The sequence below is a fragment of the Ranitomeya imitator genome, chromosome 1 (genome assembly GCF_032444005.1).
Source record: "Ranitomeya imitator isolate aRanImi1 chromosome 1, aRanImi1.pri, whole genome shotgun sequence".
NCBI lineage: Eukaryota > Metazoa > Chordata > Amphibia > Anura > Dendrobatidae > Ranitomeya > Ranitomeya imitator.
In genome coordinates, this window is record NC_091282.1 from 1,162,766,610 (window position 1) to 1,162,791,772 (window position 25,163).

At 44.2% G+C, this 25,163-nt stretch overlaps 1 protein-coding gene across 2 annotated transcripts in view; it reads right to left on the reverse strand.

The window, feature by feature from the left end:
• Positions 1-25,163, reverse strand: part of RBPJ (recombination signal binding protein for immunoglobulin kappa J region) — a 120,050-nt gene that overhangs the window by 41,101 nt on the left and 53,786 nt on the right. The window contains exons 2-3 of one of the 2 annotated variants that reach the window (XM_069744640.1): positions 22,638-22,676; positions 9,254-9,349 (exon numbers count right to left, since the gene is read on the reverse strand). In XM_069744640.1, coding sequence (XP_069600741.1) covers positions 9,254-9,349; positions 22,638-22,676 — 135 coding nt within the window. Of the gene's footprint in view, positions 1-9,253; positions 9,350-12,785; positions 12,910-22,637; positions 22,677-25,163 lie in introns of those variants that run through there. The other variant, XM_069744641.1, reaches the window with a different exon arrangement.

Genomic DNA, 25,163 nt, shown 5'->3' on the forward strand with positions numbered 1-25,163 from the left:
TTTTCCTCTTAGCTCATGTTTGGAGAAATTATCTGCTCTGATGACTTATATACAGTATACATAGAAAACAGTCTTTCCCCTTATTTTCTAACCTCTCAAATTTGGAAATACAGTAACTGGATCAATGAGGACCTATATATTTTTGTGTGAGCGTGTGTTCTGGAATAAGATTCAGCACAAACATGCACCCTCCCTTCTCCCTCTCTTCATATACTGTTAAGAAATACGATGTGTAGCATTTAGTGAGCTGTACCCTGAGACAAGCCTGACATTGAAAGTTCAGAGTAAAGCTATACAACAACATTTTACAGACTTTAGACTTATTTGTCCTATTGATTTATGCAAAGTGTTTTATTTCTATCCTTATACAGTGCATGATTCCCTATTCTTGCAAGAATTACAATATACTTTTTTTTATTACAGGACAAGATTTTGAGAGCGAATTTACATAATTACAAAATGTCTGAGAAGCATCTTATGAAGTCAGCTGTATTTGAGCATTTTACACTGACTCAAGATAAAAAACATTTTGTTTGTCAGTGTATAAGTGACCCAGATGAAAAATACGGTGATGCCAAAATCAGAGTATACTCTGGCAGTGACACAAAGGCTCCTTCAAGAGCTTCCAATCTAAAACGACATTTACAATGCTGTCACCAAGACGTTTACAAAGCTGTGATTGAAATAGATCACAGCAGCACCAAGAAACCAGCACTTCCCGCCAGGCAAAGGAGGAGGAAGAGAGTCTCAAACATCAGTTACAAGATATTTTGTAAAGTTACTGTAACGACACCAGATGTGTTTAAAAAACAGCTCATCGAGCTTGCTGTGAAAGAGTGTACCATTATCATTATTTGCACGACCAGCTTTTACAGCTTTTAATGGAGAAATGGCCCGCAAACTTGGTTTCTCTGGAAAGATAAAGTATTAGAAACTTAGTGACTGAAGAAGCCCTTAATCAAAAGGAAGATCTTAACCCCTTCCCAGATACAAAAACCGTGTGCACTACTGGAGAAGAATGGTGCTAGGTTAGGTTCCCACACCTTCATAGACTATAAAGAAAAAGAACCCAGCACTCAACTGATGCTTTAGTGCAATTTTAATCGTAGTAGTACCCAATAAACGTTTCGGTCCTTGAATGGACCTTCGTCAGTAACGTACTGTAGAATAATAGAATAGACCGTATGGTCATAGGGTACAAAAAAGCAGCGTCTTATGTGTGAGTCAGATAGGAGCGGTACTGAGGAGACCGAGCTGGATGGTGGTGCTGTCAGACGCGGTGTCCACCCCTTCCCGACCCATGACGCCACGTAGGCGTCATGAAAGTCGGTGCCAATCCGACCCATGACGCCTATGTGGCGTCATGGAAAGATCGCGTCCCTGCAGATCGGGTGAAAGGGTTAACTCCCATTTCACCCGATCTGCAGGGACAGGGGGAGTGGTAGTTTAGCCCAGGGGGGGGTGGCTTCACCCCCTCGTGGCTACGATCGCTCTGATTGGCAGTTTCACTTTCAACAGCCAATCAGAGCGATTTGTAATATTTCACCTATTATAACGGGTGAAATATTACAATCCAGCCATGGCCGATGCTGAAATATCATCGGCCATGGCTGGAAATACTAATGTGCCCCCACCCCACCGATCGCCCCCCCAGCCCCCAGATCTGGCCGGTACACTGCTCCGGCTCCCCTCCGTCCAGTGCTCCGCTCCCCCCCGTGCTCTTGTCCGCTCCCCCCGTGCTCCAATCACCCCCCCCGTGCTCCAATCACCCCCCCTGCACTCCGATCCACCCCCCCTGCACTCCGTTCCACCCCCCGTGCTCCGATTCCCCCCCCCCCCCCCGTGCTCCGATCCCCCCCGTGGTCCCCCCCACCCCATCATACTTACCGATCCAGCCGGGGTCCCGTCCGTCTTCTCCCTGGGCGCCACCATCTTCCAAAATAGCGGGCGGCAGATTCGTTCCAAAGTGCATTTTGATCACTGAGATAGATTATATCTCAGTGATCAAAATAAAAAAAATAATAAATGACCCCCCCCCCCTTTGTCACCCCCATAGGTAGGGACAATAAAAAAAAAAAGAAATTTTTTTTTTTCCACTAATGTTAGAATAGGGTTAGGGGTAGGGTTAGGGTTAGGGTTTCGGTATGTGCACACGTATTCTGGTCCTCTGCGGATTTTTCCGCTGCGGATTTGATAAATCCGCAGTGCTAAACCGCTGCGGATTTATGGCGGATTTACCGCGGTTTTTCTGCGCATTTCACTGCGGTTTTACAACTGCGATTTTCTATTGGAGCAGTTGTAAAACCGCTGCGGAATCCGCACAAAGAAGTGACATGCTGCGGAATGTAAACCGCTGCGTTTCCGTGCAGTTTTTCTGCAGCATGTGTACAGCGATTTTTGTTTCCCGTAGGTTTACATTGAACTGTAAACTCATGGGAAACTGCTGCGGATCCGCAGCGTTTTCCGCAGCGTGTGCACATACCTTTAGAATTAGGCTATGTGCACACTGTGCGGATTTGGCTGCGGATTCGCCGCTGCGGATTCGCAGCAGTGTTCCATCAGGTTTACAGTACCATGTAAACATATGAAAAACCAAATCCGCTGTGCCCATGGTGCGGAAAATACCGCGCGGAAACGCTGCGTTGTATTTTCTGCAGCATGTCAATTCTTTGTGCGGATTCCGCAGCGTTTTACACCTGTTCCTCAATAGGAATCCGCAGGTGAAATCCACACAAAAAACACTGGAAATCCGCGGAAAATCCGCAGGTAAAACGCAGTGCCTTTTACCCGCGGATTTTTCAAAAATGGTGCAGAAATATCTCACACGAATCCGCAACGTGGGCACATAGCCTTAGGGTTAGGGTTGGAATTAGGGTTGTGATTAGGGTTATGGCTACAGTTGGGATTAGGGTTAGGGGTGTGGGGGGGTTAGTGTTGGAGTTAGAATTGAGGGGTTACCACTGTTTAGGCACATCAGGGGTCTCCAAACACAACATGGCGCCACCATTGATTCCAGCCAATCTCGTATTCAAAAAGTCAAATGGTGCTCCCTCACTTCCGAGCCCTGACGTGTGCCCAAACAGTGGTTTACCCCCACATATGGGGTATCAGTGTACTCAGGATAAACTGCGCAACAATTACTGGGGTCCAATTTCTCCTGATACCCTTGTGAATCTAAAAAAATGCTTGCTAAAACATAATTTTTGAGGAAAGAAAAATGATTTTTTATTTTCACGGCTCTGCGTTGTAAACGTCTGTGAAGCACTTGGGGGTTCAAAGTGCTCACCACACATCTAGATAAGTTCCTTTGGGGGTCTAGTTTCCAAAATGGGGTCACTTGTGGGGGGTTTCTACTGTTAAGCCACATCAGGGGCTCTGCAAACGCAACGTGACGCCCACAGAGCATTCCATCAAAGTCTGCATTTCAAAACGTCACTACTTCACTTCCGAGCCCCGGCATGTGCCCAAACAGTGATTTACCCCCACATATGGGGTATCAGCGTACTCAGGAGAAACTGGACAACAACTGTTGGGGTCAAATTTCTCCTGTTTCCCTTGGGAAAATAAAAAATTGCAGGCTAAAAGATCATTTTTGAGAAAATAATTTTTTTTTTTTTTATTTTCATGGCTCTGCGTTATAAACTTCTGTGAAGCACTTGGGGGTTCAAAGTCCTCACCACACATCTAGATTAGTTCCTTTGGGGGTCTAGTTTCCAAAATGGTGTCATTTCTGGGGGATCTCCAATGTTTAGGCACACAGGGGCTCTCCAAACGTGACATGGTGTCCGCTAATGATTGGAGCCAATTTTCCATTTAAAAAGCCAAATGGCGTGCCATCCCTTCCGAGCCCTGCCGTGCGCCCAAACAGTGGTTTACCCCCACATATGAGGTATCGGCGTACTCGGGAGAAATTGCCCAACAAATTTTATGATCCATTTTATCCTACTGCCCATGTGAAAATGAAAAAATTGAGGCGAAAAGAATTTTTTTGTGAAAAAAAAGTACTTTTTCATTTTTACAGATCAATTTGTGAAGCATCTGAGGGTTTAAAGTGCTCACTAGGCATCTAAATAAGTTCCTTGGGGGGTCTAGTTTCCAAAATGGGGTCACTTGTGGGGGAGCGCCAATGTTTAGGCACACAGGAGCTATCCAAACGCGACATGGTGTCCGCTAACGATGGAAATAATTTTTCATTCAAAAAGTCAAATGGCGCTCCTTCCCTTCCGAGCCTTACCATGTGCCCAAACAGTGGTTTACCCCCACATGTGAGGTATTGGTGTACTCAGGAGAAATTGCCCAACACATTTTAGGATCCATTTTATCCTGTTGCCCATGTGAAAATGAAAAAATTGAGGCTAAAAGAATTTTTTTGTGAAAAAAAAGTACTTTTTCATTTTTACGGATCAATTTGTGAAGCACCTGGGGGTTCAAAGTGCTCACTATGCATCTAGATAAGTTCCTTGGGGCGTCTAGTTTCCAAAATGGGGTCACTTGTGGGGGAGCTCCAATTTTTAGGCACACGGGGGCTCTCCAAACGTGACATGGTGTCCGCTAAAGAGTGGAGCCAATTTTTGATTCATAAAGTCAAATGGCGCTCCTTCCCTTCCAAGCCCTGCCGTGTGCCCAAACAGTGGTTTACCCCCACATATGAGGTATCAGCGTACTCAGGACAAATTGGACAACAACTTTCGTGGTTCAGTTTCTCCTTTTACCATTGGGAAAATAAAAAAATTGTTGCTAAAAGATAATTTTTGTGACTAAAAAGTTAAATGTTCATTTTTTCCTTCCATGTTGCTTCTGCTGCTGTGAAGCACCTGAAGGGTTAATAAACTTCTTGAATGTGGTTTTGAGTACCTTGAGGGGTGCAGTTTTTAGAATGGTGTCACTTTTTGGTATTTTCAGCCATATAGACCCCTCAAACTGACTTCAAATGTGAGGTGGTCCCTAAAAAAAAATGGTTTTGTAAATTTCGTTGTAAAAATGACAAATCGCTGGTCAAATTTTAACCCTTATAACTTCCTAACAAAAAAAAATTTTGTTTCCAAAATTGTGCTGATGTAAAGTAAACATGTGGGAAATGTTATTTATTAACTATTTTGTGTCACATATCTCTCTGGTTTAACAGAATAAAAATTCAAAATGTGAAAATTGCGAAATTTTCAAAATTTTCGCCAAATTTCCGTTTTTATCACACAAACGCAGAATTTATTGACCTAAATTTACCACTAACATGAAGCCCAATATGTCACGAAAAAACAATCTCAGAACCGCTAGGATCCGTTGAAGCGTTCCTGAGTTATTACCTCATAAAGGGACACTGGTCAGAATTGCAAAAAACGGCAAGGTCTTTAAGGTCAAAATAGGCTGGGTCATGAAGGGGTTAAAAGGACTCAAGAGACACTGTGTTTCTTAAAATGGATGCCTGCACACATGACAGAGTGAACTATTTTGCTAACAACATTTGATATGTTTGTGACGACAAAAAAATTGTTGCCAAGACGCTGGCAGTAAAAGATACTAAAGTTCATCACAGCAGCCAGTTTCTCCAGACCTTAGTGGAAAAAGTTCTGCAAGATTATGAACTCAAAAAAGAACAGGTTCTTGCTATTGTAACTGATGTTTCAAACATAAGTACAATTAAACCAATGAATGAGAATAATGAAGGTGAACAGCAGCTAGAAAAACATTTCACATTCAGTATGTTGGAGATGGAAGGCCACAGTCCTGTTCCCATAATGGAGGAACAAACAGATATTACTACAGAGTAATAGCAAAATAATTCTTTACAATTATATGAGGATCTTGTTGAAACTGCTTCACACCTCTTTCCTATTCATCACATGCGCTGTGTTGTGCACACGCTGCAGCTGGCAACAAGAGATAGTCTGCAAGAGGGACATGCTGGAACTCTGATTAGCATAGTGAGGAAATTGGCTATTGCTGCCAGAACCTCTAAAATTGATTCCATCTTGAAGAGACGTGCTGGAAAAGGGGCAATTGTGGATCAAGCCACTTGGTGGGGGCAGCACCTATTTAATGATTGAGCGATTGCTTGAGCTGAAGCTTTTCCTTGTAGATATGGCCAACCCTCAAGTAACACTACATGAAGGTCAATGGACACAGGCGGCTGAATTGGAGGAATTGCTTCATCACCCATTTACAGTGACTAAAAAGTTACAAGCTAAAGTTATAACTCCGGGCATTTTTATAAAGGAGTGGAAGAACTTTTTGTTTTGCCAGTCCCAAAGAGGAGGTTTAATCGCAGATGGCATTGCTGCTTCAATGAAACGGAGAGAGACATTGCTCTTAGAAAATAAAATTCTTCTGGCAGCTGTTTATGTGGACCCGAGTCATAGTATATTGCTGGATTATCAACAGCTTACAAAAGGAAAAGAAGCTCTGATTGAGGTAGCAGTTAGGATGAGTGGGCTACAGGACGGCCAAAAGCAAGTATACTCGAGTATATACTGTAGGTCAGATTTGAGGTAATCTATAAAGGAGGATCTGATGGAGGCGATACCATTTCTCAGAAAAAATTCATAGACTGCACAAATGCTATTCAGTACGTTTTTGTTGAAAACTGTTTTTTCCCACTTACTGAATACTCTATAATAAAAACTTTTGCATATTTACAGTTTTTGTTCTAAAGTTTTATTCCAATAAATATATTTTATGTTCTATCTAAAAGGCTTGATTATTGTATCAGAATAATGATTTTAAAGCCTGATGTTACGGTAGCATTTTACTACAGTAAACGTATCACTTAAACATGAGCCATGTATGAGGGAGTCTAATGACTATATAATATACGAGTTTCAATTGTTGTATTGAAGAACTGAAATAAATTCACTTTTTGATGCTATCCTAATTTAGTGAGAAGCACTAGTACATTCATGCTGCACATTGGCATAAAAGCAATGTGGTCCACAACATGAGGACTAGAGGGGTCGTCCAAATAAACAATTAGGCTTAAATTCTCCCCCCCAGGATGTACCCATACGTCATGAGGAGAGTGTATGGGGCGGCTGTAACATGGCCGTGTCCAGCTGGGTTATACAGCCAGCATCTACCTCCAACAGCAAGGAGCCGCAATGCGATTGCTATTTTTACGGTTACAGCACCTGCTTAAAAGAGAGAGAAAAAAAAAAAAAAAAAGGACATGCCAAAGCAAACAAATCTCCAAATATAACCATAATGGTACCAACAAAAACTACAGCTCAGCCCATGAGAGACAAGAGCTCACACCACCCCATCAACAAGGAGATGAAAAAGTTATTAGTCTAGGAAAATGCTGATGAAAAAGAAATTCATAATTTTGTAAGCCACTGAAAAATTTACTTTACCCCCACGGGAAGAAAAAAAAAGGCCCAAAAACAAAGACTAAAAAGCAATTGCTGATTTTTTTTTTCCTGCGACGTCCCAACACTTACATTTCTTTTCCAATTTTCAGTACAAGATATGATAAACTGTCAGCCAAAACTGCAACTCGACCCTCATAATTCAGCCCAAGCCATCATTTGGCTATGTTGATGGAAAAAATTAGATATCACAGCACCTTATTGTCATTATTCTGTAAATCACTATATTGGGTATCACAACAATCCATTTTGTTGGGGGAAAAAAAATTAAAATTTCAAAAGCCATATTCATCAGTTGTGATTTCTTTGAAGCCTCCTTTGCTTTGTGGCATTCACTGACATTTTGTGCAAGTTCTATATAGTTCAGGCAGTTCATTTTATGAAACATAAAAAGTGCTTTACATTTTTGCCATCAAAGGGGTTTTCTCATCACCAAGATCCTATCCCACTATGTAGGTGTAATAATATTACCAAATACCTCCAATTAGAAATGTAGTATAGATTTGCTATGTCGCATACCCCATGTGCAGGGCATTGCTGTAGCTTAGGTATCCATGGATACCACCACTAACAACTAACTGTCACTACAGGAGTGGCCGTAACCATGGATACCCAAGCTATTGCACTGCCTGGCACATAGGGTAAGCAACATAGTAAATTGGAAGAACTATACATTTCTAATTGGGGGTATTTGATAATATTACTACTACATATTGGGATAAAATATTGGAGATTAGAATACCTCTATAACCTGTTTTTCAATTTTTTGAAAAAGGTCAAAACTTAGGTAAATATTTCTGGAGTACAGAAAATGGGCGACTTTTCTAAAAGGTTGCAAATTCTGAATCAAGCAAAAACAACTGGAATTCGAAACCCATTGAACTAAAAAAAAAAAAAACTAACGGAGAAATTAATATATAAAGGAAGGCGCAATAGACAAAAACTAAGCAAAACAAATCGAACCCTAGTATTATAGATGCAGTCCATAACCTTATTATTTCCACAAAAGTAGCAAGTAGCCCCCTATCTGCACAATAGCTGTTCTACCCTGTATGCACACATGGATTTTTCCTCTCTGAACCCTGTTCACACAGGTTATATTCAGGTTTTTAAATACATCAGATAGGGATTGCATACATTAGTTAGGACTGCTCTGATAAGGGTATACCGTGAAGATTGGTAGAGCAGCTTAGTATACATTTTTTGCAAAAAACGTATCAACCAAATACCCTGTTTTTTACATCTTTTACTAGCACTTGCGGATTACTGCAACATTTTTTCAAACTGAGTGTTTTTGGTTTTACTATTCTCTTTTGTGTCTAAAAGTAGCAAGTAAGTAGCTCCCAGCATATTCAGAGCCCTAGACATGTACCATTTTGGGGCCACTAATTGAGAACCCCCCAGTGATTCGCTGACAGCCGGCACCATGGTCCTGACAAAGGGGAATGAATGCTGGCAGCCAATCACACCCAGTGAGGCGGGGTCAGAAGAGCCGCGGCAGGACTAGTCCGGAGGAAGAGACCTTTAACAGACTAGTCATGACTCGTTACCATATGAAAAGCTGCAGTAGAAAAAAAACACAACTACATTGTGCAGCCCTGATCAGTTCCACCACAGTATTTCTTCATGAGAATAATGTGATATGCGCCTATAGCGCTGTAGTAGGAATTGGGGAAAGTCAGGGGACCGGACACGTTCCCCTTCAGGGACTATGAACAAGGGCAGTCACCGCCGCTCACTCCCCTGTTGCCTGTGAGATTTTAACTGATTTGCAAAGAAAGGATTGGATCCCCTCGATGGTTGCCCTGCGCCACTTTTGGGTCATGAGTCATAACATCGTCTTCTTCCATGGAAATGGCCTACCAGAATAAAACAGGGCGAAGCAGAACACAAACCTTTTCTCATTGCCGTAGGACTTCTGTGCAACTTTAGCATGGAGGATGAGTACGGTCTGATCGCCTCGCTCTTTTAAATAGTTTCGCATCGCTTCCCTGAAACACAAGAATAAAGCGGTCAGCGTTACACCAGGACGTCCGAGAAGGTCCACGCTGCAGATTATTGGCCTCTTTCTTGGGAGGCCACAGGAGCTTTTGTACCTTGTGAGCTGCTCACAGAACAGATGCAATCTGTACGTCTTTCCTGTGGTTTCTACGAGCCGGTCAGGGCACGCGCTCATGTGCTTGTACTCGGATATGTGGCTCACAGAGTTCTCACCTAGTCACAGATCTTCTCACATAATATCACCACAAAGTACCCGGTGACTCCGGCTGCCAGCTCTTGGTTACAGAGTTTTCGGCAACATTTCTGCTCACAATTTGCTTGGTCACAAATTAACTAACTAATTGGGAGTGCTGACAGGTGAACACTGGAGGCATATATGCTGGGGGGTACATTATTTCTACATTCGATTTTGGGGAATGAAAACATTTCATCTGACGATTGTCATCACTGACCCACAGTAAGTGTCTATAGTTCTAGCACATGTCGTGACTGTCGGTGATCGGGATATCAAAGTTTCGGGGGTTTTATTATAGTGTGTGTGTGTGTGTGTGTGTGTGTGTGTGTGTGTGTGTGTGTGTGTGTGTGTGTGTGTGTGTGTGTGTGTTTTAATTCTCATAAATAGATTTTAATGCAGCCAATCAATATACTTTCCATCATGCTTGTACATACACTGATAAACCCTAATGTGCCTTTACAGGTGCACATTTCTGTTTCTACAGTGTTACAGGATTACAACTAAAGCTGTTGGGGGTCCTAAGCCCCATTTAGACCTGATTGCGCCATCCTTGATCATAGAAATCTCCAACCCTGTGAGATAAATTATCAGTTGTGATGGAATAGCAGCTGGGTTCTACAGCCAGCCCCTGGTGATCCGGGGGGCACAGTGACAGTGCCCACGTTACCTCAATGCTACAGTACATCAGGGTTCACCAACCACCTAATGCCCTTTAACACAATGAAAGGGAATACCCGGAATTAAACAAAAAAAAGGAAGTCCCTACACCTTTGATGCCATTATTGACCATGTTGGCAATGCAGAAAACCACAAACCTGCATGTACGGCATAGGACCACCAAATGGCTGCAGCCATCACATGGGCCTATACAAGTGACCAATACAAAGACCGGTAAGAACCAAAATGGTGGCAATGGAGATAAAGACAAATTTGTTTTATTAATTTAGCCAATTTCCTGCTGTCAGAAATTCTTGGATGATCCTACTAACCCCGATTGATCACAGAAATTAGAGGGTCAAAAACATGTCAGCCCCATAGCCGAGCAATGCAGGACCTCCGCCCTATTCACGTGTCCCCTTTATTCTGTGTAGCCTGTCGGGGTTTCCGCATCCGTCGGACCCAACAATTGAGTCAGTTTTGCTGGGACCAGCTATGTATGTATGTATGTATGTATGTATGTATGTATGTATGTATGTATGTATGTATGTATGTATGCATGTATGCATGCATGCATGCATGCATGCATGCATGCATGCATGCAATGCATGTTCTTCGAGACTCTAAGACTTAAAGGCGTTAAAGGGAGGACACCAAGTTTAGGATTACATCATTGGTGGCTTTTGAGTTTCCAGAGCTGGCTCCATGATTGGTATTATCCCAGAGAGGGGGGTGTCTAGATTTATGGAAATAATTGTATCTTATGATTCATTCTTCTTACAGCTGATTAAGCAATATGGACACTGGTCACACATTCAGTGCCAAGACCAAGCAGAAGCCTAGCTAGTAATATTGCCGCTCTGACCTATGTGCCCTTTGTAAAGGATGTGGCTCCATGGTGCACAAAAAATAACAAAAATATCAGCAAAAGATCTAGTTCCCCTTATGCACTAGGATGCCAACTGCACTTGTGAACCGGGCACAGGTTGCGAAACAAAAATCAATAGGAAATGGCAACCACATACACATAGCAACCAAACAGTATATTTTTATACCCATTTTGGGAAGTTGGTTCGCTTGCTTTAAAGAACATCATGCAACTGCCGATGCAAATAGGTGGTCTACCATCATAACAGACAAAAAAAAAAGGTGCTAATCAAGTCAAAATTCATCTTTTGGGCAGGAATGAGTGGCGTTATCTCTGATGAATGGTGAATCCTACAGAAAGTCTGACATGCATGTGATCGAGCCAAAGCACTCTCACCACACAAACTTTCGATATTATTGTCCAAGTCATCACAAGGGTATATGAAAGGAACATCTGGCAGGAGACAAGGTCTCAGACTGCACGGCAAGAACTAGTTGCTAGAAAAACCACACATGTAGAGGCCACTGGTCCAGGATATATAGAATAAGGTAGTATACTTCGTTATTGCATGTTCCTACACATGGTTCAGGACATGGCCAACAAAAGGGCACAAGACAAAGCCAGAAACCACAGGCAGCAAGAATCAGACATTCGCTGGGTTATGGCAGGCAGGTCTGCATCACTCTGCAAAGCTGCGGCATTTCAGAGAAAATCTACTTGGAAAAGCTTCACGTCTGGGGTCTGGAAAAAAATATGGGGGGGGGTGTCTCGGGGTCTGACTTCCCTGTCGTGGCCTCTGCAAAAAGACTCCCGCCCTGATAAGGTCAGTACCCAAATATAGATCTACTACACGGTGCCCATGACAAGTATAGCCTCCCAATACTTCCAAAGACATACTGATAGGAATTCTAGATTGTGAGCCCAATCGGGGACAGTGATGATAATGTGTGCAAAACTGTAAAGCGCTGCGGAATATGTTAGCGCTATATAAAAATAAAGATTATTATTATTATAAAAATAAAGATTATTACTTAGGAGGCAGACAGGAGAGGGAAAGAGACCGATATTTCATCCACGGATACTGAACAATCAGACAGTGACATTAGACAAAGGAGTCACAGGGGGGGACAGAGGGGAAGACGGAGAGGTTTTTCTGGAAAGGAGCGTTATACATCACCCTCACCAAGAGGGTTTTTTTTTTTTTTAGATCGGGTATACCCCCTACGAAATCGGAACAATCCCCCTACAAGGAGTAGATTTACAAGTAATTTATCACAGAGACCTATTACGGATGTAGAGATGACGGTCTTCAGTAAGGGATTGTCATTTGTTCCCACGACTGATATGATAACTTTTGATGTGATTAAAGATGTTAACCTGTTTGTGAGGAAGCTCAGGTGGCACAAATTTTTCAAAGAGAGGGATCATAGAACATGTCGAGAGTTTAATATTCCCTCTGAATTATTGTCTGATGTACGGTGTTTGGCCACTTTGGATGAGACAGTACCAATATCGGCGGGCCTGGGTCCATTCACCCCCCTAAGGAACTCAAGCACTAAAATGCCTCCTATTGGAGGAGATGTGTCGGCTATTGGCGTTTTTTTTTTTTATCTAGTTACAATGGATGTCAAACAAATAGGGAAGACACATACCGGTTTTTACGTACCGGTAATAGGATTTTACAGAGTCCACGACAGCACCCACAACGGGAGAGAGGGGATCCGCCCACCTTCCGGACAGGAACCTACAGGTTAAAAAGGGGCGGTCCCCCTCGCCCTCCAGTTTGTGTTCCAGAGTACAAGGGTTACCGCCAATGAATCAGTACATGACAATATCATATTAAACAATACTAAATACCACCACCTCTATAGAGTGAACTCTACGGCACACCTTCCAACAGAGTGCAGGAATAAGAAACTAAATACGGGGGGGAATGTATGGGTGCTGTCGTGGACTCTGTAAAATCCTATTACCGGTACGTAAAAACCGGTTTTCCTATCGCCACGACAGCACCCACAACGAGAGACTTTCAAAGACTATTTAACTGGGAGGGACCACAGCACTAAGTACTGAACGGCCAAACTGTAAGCTGGAATTAGCAGATAGATCAAGGCGATAGTGCTTATAAAAGGTGGAAGGTGATGACCAAGTTGCCGCCTTACATATCATTTCAATGGGGACATCTGCCTTCTCCGCCCAGGATGATGCCATGGCCCGAGTGGAGTGCGCCCTGATGCCTTCTGGTGGTGTTACTCCCTTGGCAGAATAGGCAAGACATATCGCTTCTCTAATCCATCTAGCGATAGAGTTCTTCGTGACACCAGAACCCTTTTTCCGATTCTGGAAAGAAACAAACAGAGCCCTACTCTGTCTCCAGCTTTGTGTCCTATCCAGGTATTCTAATATCGCCCTCTTTACATCTAGAGTATGATATTTTTTCTCCTCTTCTGAACCTGGATCTTCATAGAAGGATGGTAAATAAATCTCCTGACTTCTATGAAATTTAGATGCTACTTTTGGTAAATATGCAGGATCAGGCTTTAAGACAATCTTATCCTGGAGAATTATTAGATAGGGAGGATCTACTGATAACGCATGTATATCACTGACCCTCCTGGCAGATGTTAATGCTAAGAGTAGAGCTGTTTTTAAGGTTAAATTTTTTATTGAAATAGAGTCTAATGGCTCGAACGGAGGTTCAGTCAACGCCTCAAGTACCAAATTTAAATCCCAAGGGGGTATTCTTACAATATGGATTGGGTTAGAACGCTGACATGCCTTAATAAATCTAGCAACCCATCTATATCACTGTTATATAGAGCTCCCAAGGCTGAAACATGAACTCTTAGAGTGTTGACCGCTAAGCCCAATTCCCAGCCTTTCTGAAGGAATTCTAAAATAGCTGAAATCGGAGCCTTATCTCCTAATGGTTGCTGATGAAACAAAAGGAATTTTTTCCAAATTTTCGAGTAGATCTTTGTAGTGACCTCCTTTCTACTTTTCAATAAAGTAGCTATTAAAGCGTTAGAGAACCCCCTCTCCCTCAGAAGCTCCCTCTCAAATTCCAGGCCGTTAAGTGAAGAGTCTCCAAATTTGGATGATGAAATGGACCCTGAGAGAGGAGTTCCGGAACCACTGGCAACACCCAGGGATCGGTCACAGACATTGTCATGAGGAGAGAGAACCAAGGCCTCCTGGGCCAGAAGGGGGCGATTAAGATCACTCTGGCTCTTTCCTCCCGGATCTTCCTGAGAACTATCAGAATCAGACACATTGGGGGCATATGCCAGCTGGAAGTCCCAACGGACACGAAGGGAATCCACTATAAATGGTTGGTCTGTTATATGTAAGGATGCGAACTTCCTGACCTTCCTGTTCCTCCTCGTAGCAAACAGATCTATTGTCGGCAACCCCCACAGATTGACTATCTGATCGAATATCTGTTGGTTTAGGGACCACTCTCCCTGACGAAGGGAATGGCGACTGAGGTAGTCCGCCTCTATATTGAGTTCCCCTCTTATATGTACTGCCGACAGGGATTGTAAGTGTTTCTCGGCCAGGGACAATATCTGTGCTGTAGTGGTCATCAGGGATCGAGACCTTGTCCCCCCCTGATGATTGATGTAGGCTACCACAGTCATATTGTCTGTTTGTATCTGTACATGCGTATTCCTCAGGGATGGTAGTAAGGAAAGAAGAGCCTGATAGACTGCAGTAAGCTCTCTTAGATTCGAGGAATTCTGGGACTCCTGACTCGACCATCGCCCTTGGGTTAGAATGTCTCCCATATGGGCTCCACAACCGAACGGGCTGGCATCTGTTGTAACTGTATTGTTCGGAGTGATGGTCCAGAGAACTCCTTTTGACAAATGTGCTGGATTGAGTCACCATCTCAGATCGTGAAGAGTGGCGGGTGATAATTTGAACTTTCTGCTCAGAGCACCGTGAAGATCTTTTTCTGCTCGAAGAACTTCGTACTGAAGTATTCGGGTATGAGCCTGAGCCCATCTTACCGCCGATATACACGCAGTCAAAGATCCTAGTAGAGACATTGCGTCTCTTAAACTTAAGTTTGGAGCTTTTCTTACGGCCGTGATCCTTTGAACGATCTTCCGCTTCTTCTCTTCTGGTAGGAAGGATGACTGATCTTCTGAGTCTAGAAGAACTCCTAGGAACATTTGACGTCTTGTGGGTTCCAGTTTTGACTTTTCCCAGTTGATTATCCATCCGAGATCCTGTAGGGATGATATTATGGCATTTACCCTAGACGTACACTGGTCAATTGAATTTCCTACTATCAAAAAATCGTCTAGATAGGGCACCACAAGGGTTTCTCTTTCCCTAATATGGGCCATTACTTCAGAAACAACCTTAGTAAAAACTCTAGGTGCCATGGACAGGCCAAAGGGCAGTGCCAAGAATTGAAAATGTTTAATCTGATGGTTTACCCATACTGCCATCCTGAGGAATTGCTGGTGATTTCTGTGAACTGGAAGATGGTAGTACGCATCTTTTAGATCCAAGACCGACATGTAGCACCTAGGAAACAAAAGCTTAGTTGTTGACTTAATGGATTCCATCTTAAAAGCGTGGTACTGAAGATATCTATTCAATTTACGTAAATTTATGATAGTCCTAAAGGACCCATCAGGTTTAGAGATTAAGAATAGCGGAGAATAAAAGCCTGTCTTCTCCTGATGTTTTGGTACTTCTTCAATAACTCGCTTTGTAAGCAATTGTTGAATCTCTAATTCTAAGGCCTGTTGTTGGGCCGGAGTGTCCAGTGATGTTATCACAAAATGATCTGGGGGAGTTCTCAAAAATTCTAATTTTAATCCGGACTCAACCACCCCCATTATCCAGGCACTAGAAGTAATCTTTTTCCATCTATCTGAGAAGAACTTTAGTCTTCCCCCTACTGGTAGATCTGTTCTATCTGTAGTTACGTCTACGTCTTGAGAAAGATGAAGGGTTCTTATAGTATCCACCTTTCTTCTTATGATCTGATGTTTCCGAATCGCGATTATACCCCTGCTGGTCTGGCTGGAATCTCCTGAAGGGCATGCGTCTTCGGAAGGCGTTCCTAAAAGTGGGATTAAACGTTTTAGGAAATCCCTTCTTCCTATCTTCTGCCTTTGCAAGGATGTCATCCAGCACCGGGCCGAATAGGTACTCACCCCTACATGGAATGGAGCAAAGTTTGGCCTTAGCCTGGGCATCCCCCTTCCATGTCTTTAGCCATAGAGCCTGTCTGGCTGCATTCGAAAGACCTGCCGATCTTGCAGCCAATTTCAGAGAATCAATTGAGGCGTCTGCTAGATAAGCTGCTCCTTCTCTGACCTGAGACAGGGAATTCAGCAACTTATCCCTGGGTACCTTCGCTTTAAGCTGCTCCTCCAGCTGAGTCACCCAGACCATGATTGATCTGGCCGTACAGGTGCCTGCAATAGCCGGCTTAAAGGCTCCAGATGATGACTCCCATAGTTTTTTAAGGAGCATGTCAGCCTTTCTGTCTGAAGGATCCTTGAGGAGCCCTACATCTTCTAACGGAAGTGAGGCTGTTTTTGAAGTAGAGGCTACTGCCGCATCTATTTTAGGAACCTTCATCCACTGTGACAAAGTGTCATCTTCAAAGGGGTACCTTCTTTTTGCCGCTGAAGGTAAGAACCCTTTATCCAGCTTGTCCCACTCCCGTCTGACCAGATCTTTAACAGAATCCACCACTGGGAAGGCTTTCCGACTTCTCTGGCTCAGCCCTGCGAACATGATCTCCTTGGTTGTTTTTGGTTCTTTACTCTCTGCAACCCCCATAGTTGCACGGACTGCCTTAATTAAGGTTTCCATACCCTCCATGGAAAAGCAAGGTCTTCCCTCCTCATCTGAAGAGGATGCCGAAGAACTTTCCGAACACTCGCCTTCTTGTACTGAAGGGCTGGAATCGGACACCAACTCCACACTGCTTTTTTCATGCCGTCTGGTTTTAAGGGATGATTTTATTTCTTCCCTAATTACTTCCCTCAGATCCGATACCCGGAGAGGGGCCTCTTCTTCTAACATACGACATATGCATAATTGGCATAACTTTTTAACATGGGTGTCAGGTAGAGGCTCTGTGCATACAGCACACTGCTTATGCTTGGATTTGGAGACCTTTTTCCCCTATAATAAAGCATAGTGTAGAAAACGGCTGTATCAGGCAATGGTTTACATATTACACTCACCACTGCTGAAAAAATGTAGAGTACCGGTTTTTGAGGGGGTGAGGCGCGACGTGACGCTGGTTTGCCAGGATCCTGCTGCCCACGTTCGCCGCTATGAGACCTGTGCTCTCCTGCCTGTCGGTGTTCAGAGTCTCCTGCTGAAGACATATCGCACACACATCTCACCTGAGCGCTGCTCCTTTTCAAAAGTCCCGCGCTCCTCCTCCCGGTCTCCTCCGGAAGTCGATCGATCACTTCCGGGTCATAAGCGCCGACCTGCTCCCGCAGCGTCGCGCCCGTGTGGACGACCCAGGGCGGCGTGCCTTCCCCTGGGAACGCCACTTCGGCATTCAGCCGCTCCTTGCCAGACGAGGGGGGAAGCTGGACACAGGACTTCCCCCGACGCTGCTTCCGGGCCCCCGACTCTGCCGTTCTCACCCGGACACCGCACAGAGGCTTGGCGGACCCGGGTAGGTGAAACGACCTGTAGGCTCCCGCCGTCCGGACAGGAACCCAAACTGGAGGGCGAGGGGGACCGCCCCTTTTTAACCTGTAGGTTCCTGTCCGGAAGGTGGGCGGATCCCCTCTCTCCCGTTGTGGGTGCTGTCGTGGCGATAGGAAAATACCACATAATCTTTCTAAGGAACAAATGCAGGTATTGTGTAACCTTGAAAGGACACCTCCATAACAATAAAACCCTCTGACATGGGAGGGGGAACTTTGTTATAATGGATGTACAACAATATAAGGATATGTGTCTTTCCTTATTGCAAGATACTATGACATACAAAGTGATTAAAGGACAATCCAATGCCGAAATGTATTGATGTTCTGACTGAATTATTATCTAAACCAAAACTATTCAATTAATTAGTCAAGATGAATTTGCCTTCCTTCTCCCTCAGTACCCGGTCATGGCCACATTCTACAGCCTTCCAAAAGTGCACAAGGGGTATACTCCCCTCAAAGGAAGACCAATTGTTTCTGGAATTGGGAGTATCTGTAATAATATTGGGATATATGTTGACCACATTCTAAAACCCTTTGTGAGCACATTACCCTCGTATATTAGAGATACGACAGATCTTCTCCAGAAACTTGAGGGAATACCAATTGATAAAGAAGTTTTGTTGGCTAGTATCGATGTGGAAACATTATATTCCTCGATACCCCATGACAGTGGCATAAAGGGGGTGAAACACTTCCTTCCGTCCAGGGGGTGTCAATTTGAAAAACACAATGAATTTGTTGTGAAACTCTTGGAATTCTCTCTCCGTAATAATGTTTTTTACATTTGATGGACCTACCACCAGCTCAGGGGCACCGCGATGGGTAATCCATCTGCACCAAGTTATGCAAATTTGTTCCTGGGCTCGTGGGAGGATACAGTGGTCTTTTCAGAGGTCCTAAATAAATTCACCAGATTTATAGGTGAGATTTATTGACGATGTCTTTATCCTTTGGAGGGGTACGAAGGACATGTTTGAAGCTTTTGTAACTGTCCTGAACGTTAATTAAATTGGTCTTCGTTTTACCTCAGTTATTGAGACACAAGGGCTACCTTTTTGGACATTTACATCAGCAAAACAATGGATGGAGGCACACCGAGAACTTCTATTTTTCGTAAACCGACATCAACAAATTCCCTGTTAAGATGGGATAGCCATCACTCCACCACACAAAAAAAGGGTATACCAAAGGGACAATACCCAAGATTGAAACGGAATTGCTCAGATAATGATGATTTCAAATTCTGGGCTAATGATTTAAAAGAGATTCCAAAGGAGGGGATACCCTGACCGGGTCCTGAGGGAGTCATTTCAATATGCACAAACGCAATCCAGAGAGGGTCTGTTAAAACCTAGAAACAGAAATCAGGAGAATCAGGGCGTTATTCGCCTGATTACAACTTTTGATAATGGAGCATCAGCAGTACGTGATATATTGAAAAAACACTGGAAGGTACTTCAAATGGACCAAGATTTAGCGGATGTCATTGGGGATACACCTCAAATCAAGTACAAAAAGGGCAGATCGCTTAAAGACAGATTGGTGCATAGCCATTTAGCCAGACCAAAAGTAAAAAGAACTTGGCTACCCGAAAAACCAAAAGGATGTTATAAATGTGGACAATGTGTGGTCTGTGACTATGTACAAACAGGAAATAAATTTGCAAATGATACTACACAGGAGGAGTTCATGATCAAGCAATTTATTAACTGTAAAACTACAGGTGTGATCTACAAGGCGTCCTGCGTATGTGGTAAATCCTATGTGGGTAAGACGGTCAGGGAGTTTAAGAGGAGGGTTGGGGAGCATTTAGGAGACATCCGCAATGATAGAGACATGCCACTAGCAAAACACGTAAACTGTTGTCATGGTGGTAGATGTGACGCTGTCAGATTTATGGGCATTGATCGAGTTAAACCACCCATCAGAGGGGGAAACTACGATAAATTAGTCCTGCAGAGAGAATGTCGCTGGATATACCGGTTAGATACCCAACAGCCCCTGGGACTCAATGAGCAGCTTAATTTCAGTTGTTTTCTTTGAAATATTGATTTCCCCTTTCCTCCCCTCTCCCCTCTTCCCCCCCCAACCTCATAATAATCTCAGTAAGTGGTATATTTGACGGCCACCAGGCATGACGAGTATCTGGACGGATAATAGTGGATGGGACCTATGAAATTACCTAAAGTAGAAAGGTCTGGCTAAATGACCTACATACCGAGCCTAGGCTATGGGTTCATAAAATTCACTGCAGTAATATGGCTTTATGATTGCGGGCACCAATGATTGGTGAGCTAGGGCCTTCTACAGTTTATATATTTTAATGGAATGTGGGTGGTACCTGTAGAGCTTAACGGTAGTATTATTCTGTTACCAAACAATATATGTAAATGTAACTGCACAGAAAAGGAAGAGGGATTTTTTTTTGTACCTAGGAAAGGGAAAAAAAAATAGAAAAAAGGGGGAAAGGAAAAAAAAAAAAGAAAAAAAAAAGGGAGGTTTTTTTTTTTTTTTGTACTTATAAGTGAATCTAAATTACTCTAACGCAAGCGCAGTGAGATCCGGGTGACGAAAGTGAAACCAGGACCTGGGTCTGCAGGCAAGTGCGCACGCGCGGTAGGATCAGAGAAAAATGCAGTCCAGGACCTGCGGTCACATGACTGGGCCTCCAAAAATAAGCGCACACGCGCAGTAATGCCGACTGATATATGGCTTGATAGGACTCTAGGCAAGTACGCATACGCGATGAATTAGAGAAAAGTGCAGTCTTGGACCTGCGGTCACATGACCGGGCCTCCAGTAACAAGCGCACATGCGAAGTAATGCTGACTGATATATGGCTTGATAAGACTGTAGGTAAGTACGCATGCGCGATGAATTAGAGAACGGTGCAGTCTAGGACCTGCGGTCACATGATCGGGCCTCCCGTAACAAGCGCACACACGCAGTAATGGTGATTGATACATGGCTGAACAGGACCTGTGGTCAGGTGACCGGGAGGCAAGGCATCTTAGAACTTAAACGCTACCTGTTATTTAGCCGCGTTTACAAAAGAGGCGTATCATACAAGTGATGTCTAATTAAATAAGAGACTTCGCTATTAATTGGGTGTCTGGTATGATTTATACTCCTGATGAAAGGGAACATTTAACCCACAGTAGGGAGTGATGACAGACGCCATGGTAGCAGAAGTACCGCCCACTCCCTATAGAAAGACAGCAGGCTTTATTTGAAAGATCTTTTACCCTCACACTGGGACACTTATCATAGGAAGGTCAGACCTGCCACTGCAGGAGACATTTGTGAACCTGAACTATTTCCCCTGATGGACCCCCTGAACAGGGGAGGAAACGCGTTGGGAAAGGAAGACACATTACTCAGGGAGGCTATACTTGTCATGGGCACCGTGTAGTAGATCTATACTTGGGTACTGCCTTGTAAGGGCAGGAGTCTTTTTGCAGAGGGCACGACAGGGAAGTCAGACCCCCCCCCCATATTTTTTTCCTCTCGGTACTTCAAGTTCACCTGTCCTGATCCTTTATGAATGGTGGAAAATCAGGAAACAATTGGGTGAGATTGTACCATTTTATTACATGTATTTTTGAGCACTTTATAATTTTTTGTCTCTTTGTCTTTTTATCGTATAAATTAAATGTTAAGTTTAGAAGCTGGCTACGCTAGATGGTGGATATATGTACTAGTCAGAGTAATTTAGAGCAAACTGCTCAGATTTGAATTGCTGAGAATAAATGTGCACATACCCTAAGTCACTACACATCAGTGCCCAGCACTCAAAAAATCCAGCGCGGTTCACGTAAAAAATAAAAACTTGCTCATGGTGGATGGTCTTTTATCATGAGTAAGAGCAATTTTCTCGCTCAAAAAGCGCTGGTTTCTCCTTTTAATCTGCATGTCCTGTTGCTCAGAAGCCGGTCCTGTTATTTTGCTCTTGCCCCAAAGATCAAAACTGTCTCCTATGCTGGATGAATCTTGGAGCGGGGAGCTGATCTACTTTTTGTTTTTGGTTTGTGATGCTGCAGGTTGCGCCTAAAACACTGCGCAAACACATAGAATATAACGTGGGCGTGCTGCGCTGGAGATATACAGTATGGCTCCGCCGTCAAGTCTGGTTGCTCTGACAGCAGAACAATAATACAGTATTGTGAATACGGCGGAGTGGTCCCTTCCCATGGGCTGATCACCGGCTGATCGATCGCTACTGATCACTGGCCGAGGGAAGGATCCCAATGATCGGCCAGTGAAGGAGCAATACAATGGGGCTTCAGCTGATTAGATCTTTTATGCTGGGCCTAAAACTGTGGTTGTCATGTAGGAATGTGCTGTGGACAATGGCAATAAGATCATTCCATCCCCATACAGTGTGTATCTGTGTGTGAAGACCCTAATAAATTATCCCAAATGCTGCTTATTGGGGGCAGTGTAAGCCCAGCCTCTGCCATGTGCGAGCACAAAGTGCAACAGTGCTCCGACAATGGGAAGATCCCGGAGAGGGAAATGACCACCAAGAAGACCCCTCTGCTGTGGTTACGGCACGACACATGAGGTAGCCACCATCTTGGTGTTCCAGTTTGTGGGTAGACTGTACGAATAGCCGGCAGGTGGACTACCAATCACAGACTATGGGGCAGAGAACATGGGCGGCCATACAGCGGCGTGTGAAAGTAGAAGGCTCTTATTGGCACGCATCACCATACAACCTCAGCACCTGCGATCTCATCAGGGTGGCAGGAGGCACAGTATTTTACAGACGCTCCATCAGACAGATAGGAAGCTGCAGTGAGGTTTACCTTGTGAGGTGTTTGGGTTGAGGCCGCTCCCCAAACTTCCTGTAAACAATAAGAAAGATCAATTAGTGGCAGAAATACATAATACAATACAAGCAACAACCAACTGAGCACAGTGTCTGACTTATGCTAACACTGCTGGGGAACACCAGAAAGGTGCCCACAGACGTCCACGTAGTGTCTCCTAACCAGCGGCTACAGGACCGGCCCCGGGGGCTACACAGAAGAGCGCAATGTACATAGGGACCACCGACCACACTCACCCTCCTCATACAGGACGAGATAAGGCAGCAAAGCGGACATCATCTGACACCTTTAGCTGAAGAATGGATTCTCGGCCACATGTGCATCAGTCTTCTCACACAAAACCTGCCAAATACCACAGACCTCCTGCCCTGACCTCCTGCCCTCTTCTCCCAAGTTCAAACCGATTTTGGTGAAGATACTAAATATTTGCAGGATCTTAAATTGTCATGCTCTGTAATTTGCCATCCAATCTTTCAGTGGGTAGTTTCAGTTTATTAGCATTGCCAGAACTACAGGTACTGGAACATCCTTCCCCTAAACTCTCCAGCATGCATGCGTGATCCAAGGACATGATTGTGCTTCACTAAACGCCAATCTCCTGCTGTAACCTCCATATGCAGTTTGACAGCCGGTAAAGCAAGAACAGACAATCCCCTGCCCCCACCCCATGCAATCAATCAGTCTTGGCGTCTCTGCTGCTGGAGATGGATTACACTCGACAGCAGACAGAGGGGGTTACATGGATGGGAGAGGTCTAGTAAAACCTGCGCTAGGGAGTCATTTTTTAGAGTTAGGCCGGAGTCCCATTCGCATGCGAGGATCGGAGCACAGGTGTGGATGAGATGGAGAAAGTAATTTCTCCATCTCCTCGGCTGCCAGCACCCAGGTATGTTTTCTGGTGAAACGCTGCAGCTCTTCAAGGAGAACACGCTTTCAAAAGCTGCCTAAGAAATGTGGCTACAGGCCAGACTAGTCCGGCTTCTCAGTTTAGAGACCGGTCTCACTGTCTGCATGCACGTATGTAAAGACTGGCAAGTTCTTAGCAAGCGGAGCGGGGCCACCCGGCCATACCGCACCTGTCACAGTTTACAGCTTTCCAAGCCAAGTATTCTCTGAAACCCTGCAGCAATCACGCAGCCATTCTGTCATTTATGCTGCCTGTCGCTTAGACAGCAGAAATCTGATGAAAATTCCCTTTATATTACATGTCAGATAAACAAATGGCCTATACAGGCAGGGGACTGGTTATGTGGCAGAAACCACCAACCCTCAGCAACCAGGCTTGTGCACCATCACCATCCCACATCTCCGGCCAAAGAGGAAATCAGCAGCTACAGCCATCGGCTGGGGTCTACCCACAATACTATCTAAAGTAAGAGCGGTGCCTTGGGTAAAACACTGAATTATCAGTGTGGCATTAATCGGGCAGCGAGATTCCTGGCATTGTGAATAACTTGTGTATTGGAGTCGGCGTCACCCATTTACACCGCATATTTGGACACATCGTTTCTTTCCTATTGCTGACATGGAAAAAGGATTTTGAGATTAACTTTTTTTTTTTCTCTTCAAGAAAACCCCTTTAAGTTTTACTTGCATTCATACAACACAAACCAAAAGGTTTCAGCAGAAAAAAAAATGTGAACAGTCTTTTAGCTGTGAGGCCCAACAAACGTGTCAAAAAGAATCAGAAGGGTCAAAATAACTAAATTCTCAATGTGCGTTTCTAGTTTACGGAGTTTTCGCTAAAAAGCTGCAGATTTTCGGCCAAGGTATCCCATGCGGGAAATCTGCACTGTATTATTGTAGCAGCAAAGTGGACGAAACCTAACAAGTCTCATCGACCCCTTGCCGGAAAAGTGAAAAAAAAAAAAAAAAAAATTAACTTACCGTAGAGTCCAAACATGAGTGGTCACTCCATAACGGAAGTGACCAGTGTCAGATGTTTGTCTATACGTTAGTGTGGAGCCATGACGGGGGCCGCAGTGCTATGGTCCTGGACAATAATCTATGTAACAAGTGTCCGGCAGCCACTGTACACGGCTGTCCGCCAAGATTCCAGCCTACTGCCTCCATGACGGGTGACTATGCCGCATCCTCCACGAGAGGCTGCTGATCATCGTACACAAACAGCCTGCAGCGCTTTGGTAATGTCACTTCCTGCCGACTTCAACTCAAAAATATTTCACAAATCCGTACATTCTTCAACCAAGAATCTGCAAAAACCCTAGTCCATGCCCTCATCATCTCTCGCCCAGACTACTGCAACTTCCTGCTCTGTGGCCTCCCCTCTAACACTCTCGCACCCCTCCAATCTATTCTAAACTCTGCTGCCCGACTAATCCACCTGTCCCCCCGCTATTCCCCAGCCTCTCCCCTCTGTCAATCCCTTCACTGGCTCCCCATTACCCAGAGACTCCAGTACAAAACCCTAACCATGACATACAAATCCATCCACAACCTGTCTCCTCCATACATCTGTGACCTCGTCTCCCGGTACTTACC